The 20,000-nt window shown below is 41.2% G+C and overlaps 1 protein-coding gene across 2 annotated transcripts in view; it reads right to left on the reverse strand.

Annotated features, from left to right (window-relative positions):
• The window catches only part of adcy8 (adenylate cyclase 8 (brain)), a 114,834-nt gene that overhangs the window by 78,241 nt on the left and 16,593 nt on the right, over positions 1 to 20,000 (reverse strand). Inside the window, exons 2-4 of one of the 2 annotated variants that reach the window (XM_048228049.1) lie at positions 7,028 to 7,177; positions 6,437 to 6,567; positions 3,770 to 3,881 (exon numbers count right to left, since the gene is read on the reverse strand). In XM_048228049.1, the coding sequence (XP_048084006.1) occupies positions 3,770 to 3,881; positions 6,437 to 6,567; positions 7,028 to 7,177 (393 nt within the window). The remainder of the gene's footprint in view (positions 1 to 3,769; positions 3,882 to 6,436; positions 6,568 to 7,027; positions 7,178 to 20,000) is intronic. The other variant, XM_048228050.1, reaches the window with a different exon arrangement.

Raw genomic sequence — 20,000 nt, forward strand, 5'->3', positions numbered from 1 at the left:
TTCTATTGCACTATATTATATTGTTCTGTGTTCTATTGCACCATATTATGTTGTTCTGTGTTCTATTGATCTATGCTCTATTGCACTATATTATGCTGTTCTATGTTCTATTGCACTATATTATGCTGTTCTGTGTTCTATTGATCTATGTTCTATTGCACTATATTATATTGTTCTGTGTTCTATTGCACTATATTATGCTTTTCTGTGTTCTATTGCACTATATTATGTTGTTATTGCACTATATTATGTTGTTCTGTGTTCTATTGCACTATATTATGTTGTTCTGTGTTCTATTGCACCCTATTATGTTGTTCTATGTTCTATTGATCTATGCTCTATTGCACTAGATAGATAGATAGATAGATAGATAGGTCCCCAAGGGGAAATTCAAGGGTCTCAGTAGCATACAGACATCACACACAACATGCACTTACAGCAGAAATGGTAAACATATATTATGCTGTTCTGTGTTCTATTGCACTATATTATGCTGTTCTGTGTTCTATTTCTGTGTTCTGTAGGCCAAGGATTCTCAGACTTTTCGGGACGTCTGGTCACCCTAATTGCAGACGCCCCACAGAAATACTGTTTCATTTTGCAAGTGAGATGTCCTCTCCTCATCGTAACATACTATAAATTATCAACAAAATATATAGTTTATGTCCTCTCCTCATCGTAACATACTATAAATGATCAACAAAATAAGGTTTATGGGCCCTATCATGACATTCTAAAGTGCATCGTCACTTGTCAAAAGTCTATTCAAATTTAGTAAGATTTCCAGTTCACATTGGGAGGGTTTTGGATTTATCAAGCGTGGGCGCATGTAAGGCAACAAGGTGTTCCTAGGTTTTTAATCAGTCATATGGGTGTGTTTGGGGCGTAACATCATTTTAAACCAATGAGAATGACATCTTTCATTCCCTTTAACGGCGCAAAGCGCAATGTCAAAGAATGCATCGGTATTTTGGCATTCAACAGCGCATTTGAAGGAGGCTGCTTGCGAGACCGTATGGAATAGTCATTCTTAAACCATGCTTTACTAAAACTTAGCATAGCCTTCACGCATTTGCAACCGTCTATTATTTGAACTCATTGGCAAAGTGAAACTAACTTCAACAAGGAGTCAGTCAACGACAAGACAGTTATATGCAGTTACTTTCACTATTGACTGACAATGGGTTACCATCGAAAACATAGGCTGGAAAAAGCAACACTTACCCTAATATTGCTCAAATGACTGAATAAAACAACATTTATCCTGCAGAGGAGTTGCTTATATCTCGTGACAGTGCGTCTTCAGCTGTGCTCCATATGTGTCTCTCGCCTCTCCCCTAATCACTTTTAACTGTCATTACCAATTTGCAAATGATGGTGAATAACTACTCAAAATGAGATGTACAGTATTTCGTAATATCTTTATTCTAATTACGTTTCCCATTGTAATCGTGCAATTTGTAATACTTTGCATGGACGTGCGCTGGTGTGCGTTCATGAATGATAGAAGGATGGTGCGTGCACCTGCCAATATGACTTTTAGACAACGCGCCAGGCTCCTCCCTAGGTTGTTAATTGCCACACCCCTGGGCGCAATGTTTAAAAAATAAACGTGCAAAATACCGAATTAAACTTTGCGCGGGTGGAAAACGAACTTTACGCCATTCGCTGGTGCCCAAAATACAGCCCTACGAGTGATATGTCCTCTCCTCATCATAAAATACTATAAATTATCAACAAAATATATAGTTTATGTCCTCTCCTCATCATACAATACTATACATTATCAACAATATATATAAAGTTTATTTGTGAGTGAGATGTCCTCTCCTCATCATAAAATACTATAAATTATCAACAAAATTAGAGATGCACCGATATGGAATTTTAGGGCCGATAACGATAACCGATATTTATTGGTTTGTTGTGGGCGATACCGATACGATAACCGATAATATTACTCTTGAAAAAAAAATTGTGAAAAGTGATTTGGGGAAAGCATTTAATAAGCATAATTTTATTGCAGTAATTTTACCTACCACCAAATGATGGACAGAACTCATAATAGTCCTCAATAGTACAGCAGTCAACATAACAGTAGCCTAGCCCTACAGTATCTGTGGCTCATTTAAGTGAACCTGACGTCAGTGAATTGCGAGTGAGTGGCTAGAGAGTTTGAATCGTTTTCATGTAGGACTAAACACTCATAAGCGGCTCAGCTGGGAATAAGCTACAGTATAGCGACCAAATCAGAGTTTGTGAAACTTAGGTTTAGTTTCAACTGCTGCGGGTAACTGAATAAAGCTGCAACTCCTCAGACTGTATCTTATGTCCGTCTACTCTGTTTAGCACAACCTGCTGCAGCAGAAATGAAAGGGGGTTAGCCCGAAGGTTTTAATAACTTATTATGATGACCTGTCTGGAACTGAAGCAGGAATGGTTAGCATATTTCTAGGTAATAATACAAAACCCAAGCTAAAGTAATGCAAATATAATACTAAAACACAACTTATAACTAGGCCTACTTATGTACTCGTCCCACTAACGAGTTTGTTTATTTGTTTCCCGACCAGTAGCGGTAAAGTGCAAACACATCAGCACAAGGCGACTCTAGATAGGGCTGAGCTCGGCTCTGGTAAGGTTAAATGGCGGCTCATTGGGAGGATTTTGAGATGCACAGATTCCCAAATGAGCATATCCACAGATTTTGTTAGAGTGGTGAAATACATTCACACGCTGACATTATATTGGGAAAAGTATAGCCAACCAAGCTCAAGTAGCTCAGTGTAGCCAGGCCGGACCTTACGTAGGCCTAAATTAGGGCCTTAATATCGAGCATAAATTATTGGCCAGAATTCTGTTATGGGACTGATAATAATATTTTCATTTTTTCACTTATCGGCCAATAATATATCGGCCGCCGGTATATCGTGCATCCCTAAACAATATATATAAAGTTTATTTGTGAGTGAGATGTCCTCTCCTCATCATAACATACTATAAATTATCAACAAAATATGTAAATTTTATGAATTCCATTTGCGAGTGAGATGTCCTCTCCTCATCATAAAATACTATAAATTATCAACAAAATATATAAGTTTATGAATTCCAAAATATGAAATAGAAACATATGACAAGCCATAATTTTTCGTGTGTGTGGAGGGTCAAGCAGAGACTAGGATCACCACTGATGTGAATGATCACAGTATTCAATATTACTGATGGCATCAAGGTGTATAAGTATAGTATATATACTCCCGTGAGGGAAATTTGGTCTCTGCATTTATCCCAATCCGTGAATTAGTGAAACACACTCAGCACTCAGTGAGGTGAAGCACACTGTAATCCCGGCGCAGTGAGCTGCCTGCAACAACAGCGGCACTCGGGGAGCAGTGAGGGGTTAGGTGCCTTGCTCAAGGGCACTTCAGCCATGCCTACTGGTCGGGGGTTAAAACCGGCAACCCTCCGGTTACAAGTCCGAAGCGCTAACCAGTAGGCCACGGCTGCCCAGGTGGTGGAGGCCCAAATCAAATCAATACTATAATTTCCGGTCCATGCCCTGACAACAGCTCAGACACGGAATGTATATGGAGAGAGATATAAAGGTGACCTTGAAATTGTGGCGTTACTGGTGCCGCGATTAAATATTTGGGTGCACCTACATTTTGTGCTGGTGCACACTAAATAAAAAAGTTAGGCGCACCAGTGCAACCAATGCATCCAATGTGTGTGTGTGTGTGTGTGTGTGTGCATTGTGCATGCTTACATGAGCGAGACGGTCGAAGCGAGCAAACAGCTCGTTGAGCATGCGCACAAGCTCTTGGGCAGAAAGCGTTGTGGACAGATTGGTGAAGCCCTTCACATCAGCAAACAAGATGCTGTAACACACAAACACACACAAACACACAAACACACAAACATGACCAGAAAGAAGTTTAGTTTGGTAGACGCTACCCAGGTGTCAAGAAAATGTATGCGCTTACGATTCTAATTCCAAATTTATTGATGCATTGTTGCACAATCTATACACACATATACAGTCTCTTCTACCCGCAGGAGGAGATGTACAGGACAGACGCTCCTTCAGTGCGAAGCGCTTTGGATCTATTATCTCAAAACATTACATCCACATGGGTTAAATGATGACTTGACTTGCTTCCTTTGAGCTGGTTTTATCTGAGAATCTTCAATCTGCTGATTATATATGCGAATATCCATCTATTTTTTGATCACTTGTTAATCTTGTTTCCTTATGTTTTTCTTGTTTTTCTATTTTTCCTGTTATTTTTTATTTTATTCATTATCTTGGGTCAGACTGTCTACTGTACCAATGAGCCTGAGGGCCTTCTTATCTCGTGATTCTCTGAGTCTACACTGCAACCTACCTAGCTAGGGGTCAGGTTGATTGACAGAGCTGCCACTAAGTACACGCAGACTATCAATAGGCTTTGGGCTGTATTTTGGGCTCCAGCGCATGGCGTAAAGATCGTTATTCACCCGCGCAAAGCGTAATTCGGCATTTTGCACGTTTATTTTTTAAACATTGCGACCAGGGGTGTGGCAATTAACAACCTAGGGAGGGGCCTAGCGCGTTGTCGCTATCATACACCACCTAAACCTGGTCAGAAGTCAATGGTGAGTTGTTCATATGCTATTTTAAGAGCGCATGTCAACAGTCATATTGGCAGGTGCACGCACCATCCTTCTATCATTCATGAGCACACCAGCGCTGCGTCCATGCAAAGCATTACAAATTACCCGCGATTACAATGGGAAACATAATTAGAATTAAGAAATTTCTGAGAAATATTGTACATCTCATGATGAGTAGTTATTCACCATCATTTGCAAATTGGTAATGACGGTTAAAAGTGATTAGGGGAGAGGCGAGAGACATGTATGGAGCACATGAAGACGCACTGTCACGAGATATAACAACTCCTCTGCAGGATAAATGTTGTTTTATTCAGTCATTTGAGCAATATTAGGGTAAGTGTTGCTTTTTCCAGCCTATGTTTTCGGTGGTAACCCATTGTCAGTCAATAGTGAAAGTACTGCATATAACTGTCTTGTCGTTGACTGACTCCTTGGTGAAGTTAGTTTCACTTTGCCAATGAGTTCAAATAATAGACGGTTGCAAATGCGTGAAGGCTATGCTAAGTTTTAGTAAAGCATGGTTTAAGAATGACTATTCCATACAGTCTCGCAAGCAGCCTCCTTCAAATGCGCCGTTGAATGCCAAAATACCGATGCATTTATTTGACATATCGCGCGTTAGCGTTCGCGTTAAAGGAATGACAGATGTCATTCTCATTGGTTTAAAATGATGTTACGCCCCAAACACACCCATATGACTGATTAAAAAAACCTAGGAACACCTTGTTCGCCATGCGCTCCACGTTTGATAATGAAACCCCTCCCAATGTGAACTGGACATCCTACTAAATTTGAATAGACTTTTGACGAGTGACGATGCACTTTAGAATGTCATGATAGGGCCCTTTGTGTCTTTGTGTATGGTTGATGAAGGTCTGAGGGCCAAAACGTTTGTACATCACCTCACTTGGTAGCACCTTGGTTTGATGGATTAAACACTTTGTTTATTTATCAACGGCAAATAATGATGTGCGAGTTTTTTTCTTAATTGACTGTTACGTTGCCCAAAACTAACACACCCGCACGGCCTTGAGTAAGGGGCACGAGACCCTACCTGTCTAACTTAATTTATTGTTATCAAATAAAGAGGCATAGCATTAGGGTGTAGTGGTATCAAATAAAGAGGCATAGCATTAGGGTGAGTGCGCATTTGCGCAAGTGAAACTGTTTAACCACTGGAGATAACGTGGGTAGCAGCAACAAACAACGTATTTAAAACAATGAACGAAGGGGATTCTTGCTGTCCATGAAAACAGCATGGAGACTGGCTAGATCTTTAAATTGACACTAGTTAAGCATGTTTAAGTTAGGCTAATGAACATGTTGCGTTCTATACGGCCTGATTATGTCATTCTTTAAGCTACATAGCCTGTCTCCAGTTTTCCTCAACTTGACTAATTAAGAAGCAATAATATGCATATCATCAAAATGTCCGGAAAACAAAACCTCTACCGGTCACTTTGACCGGCACCATTTTTTTCAAGCGGAAAGTCAGGTCTGAAGTGTATTGTGGCTGTGATGTGTGTGTGTGTGTGTGTGTCTGAAGTTTTTTGTGGTTGTGTTGTGTTGCTTTGCTCCCGTCACCTCTGTCAAAAAGTTGAAGGATTGTGGTAATACAAATTCATGAAAGATGGCTCTCAAAGACATGTCTGCATCCAGTGATATGAGAACATGGCGGATACAGACATGTCTTTGAGCCGTAATGGCGGATGGTTACCTGACGTTCTCATAGCGGTGGATGCAGACATGTCTTTGAGCCGAAATGGCGGATGGTTACCTGACGTTCTCATAGCGGTGAATGTAGATCTTGTGAAACTGGTGCTGCAGAGTCTCGTCCTCCACACTGGCCATGTCATTAATCATCTCCAGAACCACGAAACGGGGAAGCACAGAGAGAACCAATCGCTCCTGACAAAACACACACACAAGCATACACACACTCAAAAATACATGTTAATATACACACACACACACACAAACACACACATAAACAAACACACAAACACATGTGAACACACATGCACACATACCCAATCTCACACACACACGTACATACACTCACATGCGCAGCGCACACATACAGTACATGTCAAAACACACACACACACAAGCACAAACACACACACAAACAAATACACGTTAACATGTTAACACATTCACAAACGACAACACACACATATACAGAGACGTCAACGAACACACACACAAACATACACAAGCACATCAACACACACGTTAACACACACAAACACACACGCATATGTCAGTGCATACACACACACGCACACGTTAGCACACACACACACCTGTCTCTGATTCTCCCTCTCCAGACGGAGGCACACACACACACACACACACACACACACACCTGTCTCTGATTCTCCCTCTCCAGACGGAGGCGAGCCTCTATGCAGCGGCGCGTCTCCAGGAAGGCATGTCTCTGGGCGCGCTCAGACAGGAAGGAGATAAACACACCTGCAACACTCATACACACACACAGAGCTGCCTGGGCTAGCAGCTACACACACACACACACACACAGGATATCACAGGTTAACACACCTGCAACACTCATACACACACACAGAGCTGCCTGGGCTAGCAGCTACACACACACACACACACACACACACAGGATATCACAGGTTAACACACCTGCAACACTCATATACACACAGAGAGCTGCCTGGGTTAGCAGCTACACACACACACACACACACACACACACTGGGATATCACAGGTTAACATACCTGCAACACTCATACACACACAGAGGCTGCCTGGGCTACAGTGGGCATCGCTTTCAAATGGCCACTTCAGTAAGCACATTCGAGGTGAAGCTGCGTGAAGCTTTAGTACCACTTTCAGCCACTGTGTGGCTCTGCCACTGTACATCGGCTCTGTCAGTAGCCTGACTGCGCCCCTTCTGAAAAGCAGGAGGCTAGGCTACCTTAAAGCGTAATTGTTACCGAGGAGGAATCTCAGCCTACGATTCAATAACAAAATAAATCGTGAATTAAACATTACGTCGATTAAGGCTACTTGGGTATGGCTTAAGGCTTGACTGCGGTGGTACCAAAATCTGCTTTTGATAGCCTACGGTGCGGCTCCACAAAAGAAAAAAATATCTTAATTTGCTGTCTATGTTATTGTCAGTGTTGGGGGTAACGCAACTACACAAATCAAAACAGTGTCTAAATTTGCCCTACTTCTTGACTGCAATGTAGTCAATTGACTGCTTGACATGTCATTTTATTTTTCTGTACAATAAACAAATACATCTGCTTTATGCCGCAGAATTACATTCATATTTGGCTGACTACTAGGCTACTATCATAAAAAATCGTTAAAGCGAATAGCTATTTGCAATTTGACAAAACACTGGTCCTCATTTTTTGAATCGCGAGGGACGATATGAGCCTATTGCATTTAGTTAGATGTCCAAGTCACGCATAATGTTTGAAAACCACTGGCTCGTAATCACAATAATTTAACACCACGACAGTTGGATAGCCTACTTCATCATGTCCCCATGCCTACATTTTTGTGAGTAGCATAGAGATCGTTAAAAACAATAAAGTATGGCTCTCCGTTTGGGACATCGAAAATTTATATTTTTAATAGACTACCGTCAAGATGCTGACTTGCAAAAGTCTCGGGATAACACGTTATCTCCACTATCATCAGTCATGCCCCTTGATCAAAGTGGGCATGACTGATGGGCATCAATATTCTGATGATCGGCGATGATATCGGCAAATGTTTGTTTTCCAAAGTAAGAATTTCACTTCACCATGCACCTTCGACAATGAATAGCTCATTACACTTGTTACTGTTAAACGTAGGCCTACCTGGTATCATTACAAACATTATTCTGTGTCCTAAAACTGGCATATTTTATGTGCATTGAGTCATGTAAGTTTGTTGCAAAATCTAGAGAAATGTGTGAGGTGGTCAGTGGGGGACAATTGAGACACACATTGGATTGTGTTATTACTTGAACATTCCACACTATCCACAGCTGTGGTAGGCCTTTCAGGGGCAGGAGGATTAGGCTACTGTTAGGCGCAGGCTTTATATAAAATTCTTCAACAGAAGGCCTCGAATGTTGTCTTGTTTGTGGGAGCTTTGCTTCGGCTTCTGTAATCTCGGCTTCATTGAAAATGAGGGCTTCCCTCAATGACCCTCCGAGAATAAATAAAGGTTGAATGAATGAATGAATGAATGAATGAATGAACGCGGGCTTGCCCAAAATAAAAAAAATAAAAAAATTGTTCCCTCATGATTGGAAGCTCCTGTTTAGCATAGGCTAACATTTCAAAACATTGCAGCGTAAAATGCCACAAAAAAGCTGTTTATGAATAGGTCTTAGTGAGTTAGGAGTCCTCTGACTTAAGCTGTCCCAGACTTTTTAGGTCTAAAATGCTTCGTGAATTACTTTTGTGAAAAAGTTAGAGGACAACTTCCATTATTTTTAGGAGTTGCTCCTAAATTAGCCAGTTAGGAGCTACTATTAGCCTTAAAATTCTTTGTGAATCACGCCCCTGAATAAAAAGGCCTAGCCTAAATGAATCAAGGCAAAACAAATAGCCTAGTAGCCTAATGAAACATGTCGGATTGATGTAGTATCTTTGTAACATTATTAAATTATTCTGTTACTATGCCTACGTTTGCAAAAGAGAATATTTTAATTTGATTCACAATAATGTTACATTTAATTTACATGTTGACAATGATTAGCCTAGTTTTGGTTGTTGTTGGCGGCGTTATTGCATGTTAGTTATGCCTACAATGCAAAATTGCTTCCTCACGATTGGAAGCTCCTGTAGCTGCATAGGATTTCAAAACACGGCAAAATGCTGCAGGTTTGTGAATAGGTCTGTGAGTAAGGAGTTCTCTTGACTTCTTTTAAGCTGTCAGAGGTGGGAAGGTGTAATTTGTTGGGGGCAGGGCCGGATTAACTGGGCACAAATGTCTGATGGCCCCCCTTCACCCCAGCCAATGTGAATCGGGTGGTTAGTTAATAGGCCTATCGTGAAGATTTTTCCTGCCATCTAAGGCACAAGCGCATCTGTGAGGCCAAGCCTCACCAAGTAGCTTGTTTCCTTACAACTAACATTCCATTTAATTAAACTGCTTTATAGGCTATGGCGAAATAGTTTTCAACATTTTGAATATTAGTGTCGGGTGAATTGAAATGTTCTCAAAGTAGCCTTATGGCTGAAAGCTGCTTGGGATCCCCCCCGTCAAGCAATATAACCATACAAACGCGCTTCCTGCACTCATTGTTTCAAAAAGGAGTAATTTTGGCTTTTTGTCAGAACTGAAGAGCTGTGGACGGCATGTACGGCATGCCCAATGAAAATAAATTAACGCAGCGCAACACAACACAGACCTCGCTTCTCTAAGGCGTCAGTCACTGACATGAACGAAACACAGAACCCGCTTCTCTCACGGCAGTCACTGACAGTAACCTAGAATAAATGCATGGGGAAAAACACTTCCCCATGACAAAGACTTATCGTAAAACACTGAAAGTTAATATTTTGTCACTAGCAACATACATCTGTCCTTTGTCAAATGTATTTATGTTCCAAGTAGCCTATGCTTAATTCTGCTTCATAAAGTTGAACAAATACATTTGCTTATTTTACAGAAAAATATAAATAGCCAGTTAGGGTCTACATCAGATTCCAAAAATAATTACGTGGAAATGCATGGATTCCTGTTGCTGCTACTGGAAGAATCTGAATCCATGCATTTTCCACAGAATTATTTTGGAATCTGATCCCTTTATCATACCTGTTCATTCTTACTAAATTAAACGACTTATCGCGGACTAAATTCAAGATGGCTGCAAACGCTAAACTTAGGTGAAGATACTGTCTGTATAAATCGTCTTCTAAGTAAACTACCAGTGCTTTTTCAAAGTTCTCAATGTCTCGATTTTAAATGTCAGGGCCCTCGAAGTCTACCAATGAAGTGTGGAGATACATTAAAGCCTCGTAAATGGTGTAAAACAGTGATTTATTTGCATGGCTAGCCCGATGCCAAGCACCACCATCGAAAAAAAAAAAAAGCTGCTGGTAGCATCGGCTAACTAGCACCAGATTTTTTTGGAGTGCAGGGGACAAGCCGAGGTGGGCTATGAGACATACGTTCACACTCGGTATCATGTTTCAACACACTTTAGGTCAATATCACACCGAATTCTCCTTTAACATCACTCTAAGTTAAGCCTTCAAGCAAGGAAAACGATGATTTGAAGACATCTGTTTTTCGTTGGAAGGGCAAAAGGGTAGCAACAGGGCAACACAGACAGGCCCGATGGCAGAGCTGTTATGAGAGTATTAAAATATGGGATATTCTACGGAAAACATTAAAACGCAAGACAGCTGGAGAAAGTTAAAATACGTGATAAACACGGAAAAAGTTGGCATGCATTGTTTTCGTCCCCTGCACAGGGATTATTTGTCATATTATTAATCACATATGATTATTTGTGAAATTGTGCAAACAGGCTAAACACACATTTAAAAGGAAGGACTGGTAGCATGCAAGCTCACGGGAAAGATTGATTTAAGAACGTTATCACAGTGTGTGGCTGTGGGCCGGAAGACAGCCGACAATTGGCAGGGTCTTTTAACAATTCTGTCGGAGGGTCATTGAACAATTTCTAGCAGGCAAGAGAGGGTCATGCAATTTGCAACTGAAGCACTCAAAATTCCTCTGGTGGCCCCTTCAATAAATAACAAACAGTCCCTAGATTGCTGCTGGGCTATATGTCTTGGTTCATGTTAACAACTCATTGCCATCAAACGATAGCCTATCTCATGGGTTGCATCCATTACAAACAAACATGCAATGTGAACGTCTGGGATTGGGGAGAGCACTAAATGCTCTACTGAATAAGCACTAAGTCAAACCTTTAAATGAAAAACGCTCTTTAATAATCAAAAAAAAAAAACACTAATGAAGTAAACTTGTGACCATCAAAATCGTTTTATCGCCTGTAACTCCGCGGATAACAGGATCTTAACAGGAAGGCATTTGGCTGAGCAACGGAGGTTAATATGCTCTATATTTTGTCCAAATTATGTCTGTCTATCATCGTTGCACTCGGAGAAAACCAGAATGTTTAATTTGTCCCATGTTTCTTCTACAGCTGCAAACGGATTCACTCGAAGTTAACCAAATATTTTTTTATTAGGGCAGGGCAGGCATATTTCTGGCTATTACATTATTTCTAAAACCAGTCTGCTAAAGTCTGTAGTGAAGTCTGTGTAGGGTTTTCCAGGCTCCATTTCTTTTTTGAGACACCCTGCTCACTTGAGCCATACCGGGTTGTTTGGGTTGTTGCAGCGCCTCACTGGAAAAATACAAATTTCTGATACCGGGATACGAGCAGGGATCCCACAGCAGCGGACGCGATGAAGCTGGCCAAGTCAAGACTGCCCACTGTAGCAGCTACACACAGGATATCACAGGTTAACACACCTCCAACACTCCTTATACACACACAGAGCTACCTAGCTAGATGGATAGATAGATACTTTTATTGATCCCTAAGGGAAATTCAAGGTCTCAGTAGCATACAGACATCACACACAACATTCACTTACAAAAGCAGAAGAAAGTATATAAATATAGAAACAACACTTACAGCTAATACAGAATAGAAGATAAAAAAAAAATACTAAGATACTAAAAATAAATATGCTAAAAAACTAAATCAAATATCCACAGTGGCAAGGATGATTAAGCATGAGGCGCTTGCAGTGACAGGGCGGGGACTGAGCCTGTGATTCTGTATGCATGGTAAGGTGCTCTATGAGAGTGAGTGTCATGGTGATGGTGCAAATAAGTAAGTCCAACAGTGCAACAGTGCAAGAATAAAGTCTAGAGACCTGCACACAATAAATATGGACATATAAGAGAACAATGTAGACAAAGTAATATAAAAACTATATCAAGCAAGAAAGAATAGGTTGGAAGTAATAGGGTTACAGCCATTGGTCAAGTATTAAGTATAGCAAGTGTTACAGTGGGCAATGTCATATTTATAAAGTATTAAGTATTAAGTATACTGGGCTGGCAACTAGACACACACGCTAACACACACAAACACACACGCATATGTCAGTGCATACACACACACGCACACGTTAGCACACACACACACCTGTCTCTGATTCTCCCTCTCCAGACGGAGGCACACACACACACACACACACACACACACACCTGTCTCTGATTCTCCCTCTCCAGACGGAGGCGAAGCCTCTATGCAGCGCTGCCTCCAGGAAGGCATGTCTCTGGGCGCGCTCAGACAGGAAGGAGATAAACACACCTGCAACACTCATACACACACACACAGAGCTGCCTGGGCTAGCAGCTACACACACACACACACACACACAGGATATCACAGGTTAACACACCTGCAACACTCATATTACACACACAGAGCTGCCTGGGGGCTTAGCTACACACACACACACACACACACACACAGGATATCACAGGTTAACACACCTGCAACACTCATATACACACAGAGAGCTGCCTGGGTTAGCAGCTACACACACACACACACACACACACACACACAGGATATCACAGGTTAACATACCTGCAACACTCATACACACACAGAGAGCTGCCTGGGCTACAGTGGGCATCGCTTTCAAATGGCCACTTCAGTCGCACATTACGAGGCGTGAAGCTGCGTGAAGCTTTAGTACCACTTTCAGCCACTGTGCGGCGCTCTGCCACTGTACATCGCTCTGTCAGTAGCCTGACTGCGCCCCTTTCTGAAAAAAGCAGGAGGCTGGGCTACCTTTAAACGTAATTGTTACCGAGAGGAATCTTAGCCTACTTAATTCAATAACAAAATAAATCGTAATTAAACATTACGTCGATTAAGGCTACTTGGGTATGGCTTAAGGCTTGACTACACGGTGGTACCAAAAATCTGCTTTTGATAGCCTACCGGTGCCGCTCCACAAAACGAAAAAATATCTTAATTTGCTGTCTATGTTATTGTCAGTGTTGGGGGTAACGCAACTACACAAATCAAAACAGTGTCTAAATTTGCCCTACTTCTTGACTGCAATGTAGTCAATTGACTGCTTGACATGTCATTTTTATTTTTCTGTACAATAAACAAATACATCTGCTTTATGCCGCAGAATTACATTCATATTTGGCTGACTACTAGGCTACTATCATAAAAAATCGTTAAAACGAATAGCTATTTGCAATTTGACAAAACACTGGTCCTCATTTTGCGAATGCGAGGACGATATGAGCCTATTGCATTTAGTTAGATGTCCAAGTCACGCATAATGTTTGAAAACCACTGGCTCGTAATCACAATAATTTAACATGCGACAGTTGGATAGCCTACTTCATCATGTCCCCATGCCTACATTTTTGTGAGTAGCATAGAGATCGTTAAAAACAATAAAGTATGGCTCTCCGTTTGGGACATCTAAAAATTTATATTTTAATAGACTACCGTCAAGATGCTGACTTGCAAAGTCTCGATAACACGTTATCTCCATTTATCATCAGTCATGCCCCTTGATCAAAGTGGGCATGACTGATGGGCATCAATATTCTGATGATCGGCGATGATATCGGGCAAATGTTTGTTTTCCAAAGTAAGAATTTCACTTCACCATGCACCTTCGACAATGAATAGCTCATTACACTTGTTACTGTTAAACGTAGGCCTACCTGGTATCATTACAAACATTATTCTGTGTCCTAAAACTGGCATATTTTATGTGCATTGAGTCATGTAAGTTTGTTGCAAAATCTAGAGAAATGTGTGAGGTGGTCAGTGGGGGACAATTGAGACACACATTGGATTGTGTTATTACTTGAACATTCCACACCATCCACAGCTGTGGTAGGCCTTTCAGGGGCAGGAGGATTAGGCTACTGTTAGCGCAGGCTTTATATAAAATTCTTCAACAGAAGGCCTCGAATGTTGTCTTGTTTGTGGAGCTTTGCTCGGCTTCTGTAATCTCGGCTTCATTGAAAATGAGGGCTTCCCTCAATGACCCTCCGAGAATAAATAAAGGTTGAATGAATGAATGAATGAATGAATGAATGAATGAACGCTGGCTTGCCCAAAATAAAAAAAAATAAAAAATTGTTCCCTCGCGATTGGAAGCTCCTGTTATGATAGGCTCGATTTCAAAAAAACATTGCAGCCGTAAAATGCCACAAAAAAAAAGCTGTTTATGAATAGGTCTTAGTGAGTTAGGAGTCCTCTCGACTTAAGCTGTCCCAGACTTTTAGGTCTAAAATGCTTCTGTGAATTACTTTTGTGAAAAAGTTAGGAGTGACACACTTCCATTATTTTTAGGAGTTCTCCTAAATTCGCCAGTTAGGAGCTACTATTAGCCTTAAAATTCTTTGTGAATACGGCCCCTGAATAAAAAAGGCCTAGCCCTAAATGAATCAAGGCAAAACAAATAGCCTAGTAGCCTAATGAAACATAACGGATTGATGTAGTATCTTTGTAACATTATTAAATTATTCTGTTACTATGCCTACGCTTGCAAAAAAGAGAATATTTTAATTTGATTCACAATAATGTTACATTTAATTTACATGTTGACAATGATTAGCCTAGTTTTGGTTGTTGTTGGCGTTATTGCATGTTAGTTATGCCTACAATGCAAAATTGCTTCCTAACGATTGGAAGCTCCTGTAGCTGCATGGGATTTCAAAAAACACGGCAAAATGCTGCAGGTTTGTGAATAGGTCTGTGAGTAAGGAGTTCTCTTTGACTTCTTTTAAGCTGTCAGAGGTGGAAGGTGTAATTTGTTGGGGCAGGGCCGGATTAACTGGGCACAAATGTCTGATGGCCCCTTCACCCCAGCCAATGTGAATCGGGTGGTTAGTTAATAGGCCTATCGTGAAGATTTTTTCCTGCCATCTAAGGCACAAGCGATCTGTGAGGCCAAGCCTCACCAAGTAGCTTGTTTCCTTACAACCAACATTCCATTTAATTAAACTGCTTTATAGGCTATGGCTAAATAGTTTTCAACATTTTGAATATTAGTGTCGGGTGAATTGAAATGTTCTCAAAGTAGCCTTATGGCTGAAAGCTGCTTGGGATCCCCCCCCGTCAAGCAATATAACCATACAAACGCAGCTTCCTGCACTCATTGTTTCAAAAGGAGTAATTTTGGCTTTGTCAGAACTGAAGAGCTGTGGACGGCATGGCACGGCATGCCCAATGAAAATAAATTAACGATAGCGCAACACAACACAGACCCGCTTCAAGGCCAGTCACTGACATGAACGAAACACAGAACCCGCTTCTCTCCGCGGCAGTCACTGACAGTAACCTAGAATAAATGCATGGGGAAAAACACTTCCCCATGACAAAGACATCGTAAAACACTGAAAGTTAATATTTTGTCACTAGCAACATACATCTGTCCTTTGTCAAATGTATTATGTTCCAAGTAGCCTATGCTTAATTCTGCTTCATAAAGTTGAACAAATACATTTGCTTATTTTACAGAAAAATATAAATAGCCAGTTAGGGTCTACATCAGATTCCAAAAATAATTACGTGGAAATGCATGGATTCCTGTTGCTGCTACTGGAAGAATCTGAATCCATGCATTTCCACAGAATTATTTTTGGAATCTGATCCCTTATCATACCTGTTCATTCTTACTCGTAATTTCGACTTATCGCGGACTAAATTCAAGATGGCTGCAAACGCTAAACCGTGAAGATACTGTCTGTATAAATCGTCTTCTAAGTAAACTACCAGTGCTTTTTCAAAGTTCTCAATGTCTCGTTTTAAATGTCAGGGCCCTCGGAAGTCTACCAATGAAGTGTGGAGATACATTAAGCCTCGTAAATGGTGTAAAACAGTGATTTATTTGCATGGCTAGCCCGATGCCGAAGCACCACCATCGAAAAAGCTGCTGGTAGCATCGGCTAACTAGCACCAGATTTTGGAGTGCAGGGGACAAGCCGAGGTGGGCTATGAGACATACGTTCACACTCGGTATCATGTTTCAACACACTTTAGGTCAATATCACACCGGAATTCTCCTTTAACATCACTCTAAGTTCGCCTTCAAGCAAGGAAAACGATGATTTGAAGACATCTGTTTCGTTGGAAGGGCAAGGGGTAGCAACAGGGCAACACAGAGACAGGCCCGATGGCAGAGCTGTTATGAGAGTATTAAAATATGGGATATTCTACGGGGAAAACATTAAAACGGCAAGACAGCTGGAGAAAGTTAAAATCGTGATAAACACGGAAAAAGTTGGCATGCATTGTTTCGTCCCGTGCACAGGGATTATTTGTCATATTATTAATCACATATGATTATTTGTGAAATTGTGCAAACAGGCGCAACACATTTAAAAAGGAAGGACTGGTAGCATGCAAGCTCACGGGAAAGATTGATTTAAGAACGTTATCACAGTGTGTGGCTGTGGCGCCGGCGGAAGACAGCGACAATTGGCAGGGTCTTTTTTAACAATTCTGTCGGAGGGTCATTGAACAATTTCTAGCAGGCAAGAGAGGGTCATGCAATTTGCAACTGAAGCACTCAAAATTCCTCTGGTGGCCCCTTCAATAAATAACAAACAGTCCCTAGATTGCTGCTGGGCTATATGTCTTGGTTCATGTTAACAACTCATTGCCGTCAAGCGCGATAGCCTATCTCGGCGGTTGCATCCATTACAAACAAACATGCAATGTGAGCGTCTGGGATTGGGGAGAGCACTAAATGCTCTACTGAATAAGCACTAAGTCAAACCTTTAAATGAAAACGGCTCTTTAATAATCAAAAAAAAAAAAAAACACTAATGAAGTAAACTTGTGACCATCAAAAATCGTTTATCGCCTGTAACTCCGTGATAACAGGACGAGGTTAATATGCTCTATATTTTGTCCAAATTATGTCTGTCTATCATCGTTGCACTCGGAGAAAACCAGAATGTTTAATTTGTCCTGCGTTTCTTCTACAGCTGCAAACGGGATTCACTCGCAGTTAACCAAATATTTCTTTATTAGGGCAGGGCAGGCATATTTCTGGCTATTACATTATTTCTAAACCAGTCTGCTAAAGTCTGTAGTGAAGTCTGTGTAGGGTTTTCCAGGCTCCATTTCTTTTTACGAGACACCCTGCTCACTTGAGCCATCTACCGGTTGTTTGGGTTGTTGCAGCGTCTCACTGGAAAAATACAAATTAAAGTCGCCTGATACCGCGTGATCCCACGCGCGGACCGCGAGTGAAGCTGGCCAAGTCGAAGCACTGCCCACTGTAGCAGCTACACACAGGATATCACAGGTTAACACACCTCCAACACTCATATACACACACAGAGCTACCTAGCTAGATGGATAGATAGATACTTTATTGATCCCCAAGGGGAAATTCAAGGTCTCAGTAGCATACAGACATCACACTCAACATTCACTTACAGCAGAAGTCATATAAGTATATAAATATAGAAACAACACCACAGCGCAATACAGACAGTAGAAGATAAAAAAAATACTAAGATACTAAAATACTAAATATACTAAAAAAACTAAATCAAATATCCGCATAGTGTGCTTAAGGATGATTAAGCATGAGGCGCTTGCAGTGACAGGGCAGGGACTGAGCCTGTGATTCTGTGTGCATGGTAAGGTGCTCTATGAGAGTGAGTGTCATGGTGATGGTGCAAATAAGTAAGTCCAACAGTGCAACAGTGCAAGAATAAAGTCTAGAGACCTGCACACAATAAATATGGACATATAAGAGAACAATGTAGACAAGTAATATAAAAACTATATCAGCGCAAGAATAGGTTGAAGTAATAGGGTTACAGCCATTGGTCAAATATTAAGTATAAAGTGTTACAGTGGGCAATGGTCAAGTATTTATAAAGTATTAAGTATTAAGTATACTGGGCTGGCAACTAGACACACACACACGCATGCACACACGCACACATACACACACGCACGCACGCACACATACACACACACACACACACCTCTACCCAAATGTTCAAGACATTTTATTACAGATTCTTTTCTGAGATGCTTACAGTAAATACCCTAACCCTAACAGTAAACAAACACTCATACCCACACACACTTACACACACATACACACGCCCTTGCTCAAACACACTCACTCACAACACACTCACAACACACACACCAACACACTCACACCACACACACCAACACACACACCAACACACTCACTCACACCACACACACCAACACACACACCAACACACAAACAACACACTCACTCACACCACACACACCAACACACTCACACACACCAACACACTCACACTCACCACCACACACACCAACACACAAACAACACACTCACTCACACCACACACACCAACACACTCACACACACCAACACACTCACACACACCACCACACACACCAACACACTCACTCACACCACACACACCAACACACTCACTCACACCAACACACTCACCACCACACACACCAACACACTCACTCACACCACACACACCAACACACTCACTCACACCAACACACACACAACAGTGTTTTCAATGGCGCAGCGCCACTCCTACAATTTAAGCGCCGCCGCAAAAAAGTCGCCTAATTAAAAAAAACACTGAAGTGAGCTGCTGTTTGTTCAGGTTTGATGTCAGCAAATAATAATAGGCTAACGTTGAAGGCATGGTCAGGGATATCACAGGAAATCACGTTTGTTTGTGTCTATGTTTAAGTTCATTAGCAGATGCAATTTTGTGCAAGAAAACGTAGCCTACATTATATTTTAACCAAGGAACATAATTAAACACGCCAGCGAGGTAGCTCGCCCCTACCTTTAGCAGTATATTCCCAGATTAATTCCATGCAGGGTTTCATTTTTGTTTGTTCTATATATACAGTCAATGCTCTCAAGCCCTTCGGTGCTAACATACCTAGGCTGTGAAATGAAGGTCTAGCCTACTGGTGGGTTTAATTGAATTTGAGTAATAGGATACGCAACCATTTACATCTGGAGATAGTTATTTGTAATCCATGTAGAGCTCACCAACATCATAGAAATTATCATCCCTTCTGAAAAAAAACAGCCTGACCAGCTTAAGGTGGCTTGCTGGTTAACCAGCTTGTTTGACCACCCTATGATGGTTGACCTGCTAGACCAGCAAAACTCTGGTGAAAACATACCTTCAGCTGGTTTACCCAGTTCACAATGGTAATTCAGCTGGTTTACCCAGTTTACGATGGTAATTCAGATGGTTTACCCAGTTTACGATGGTAATGGTAATTCAGCTGGTTTACCCATTT

Source organism: Alosa alosa, chromosome 19 (genome assembly GCF_017589495.1).
Source record: "Alosa alosa isolate M-15738 ecotype Scorff River chromosome 19, AALO_Geno_1.1, whole genome shotgun sequence".
In the NCBI taxonomy this organism is placed as follows: Eukaryota; Metazoa; Chordata; class Actinopteri; order Clupeiformes; family Clupeidae; genus Alosa; species Alosa alosa.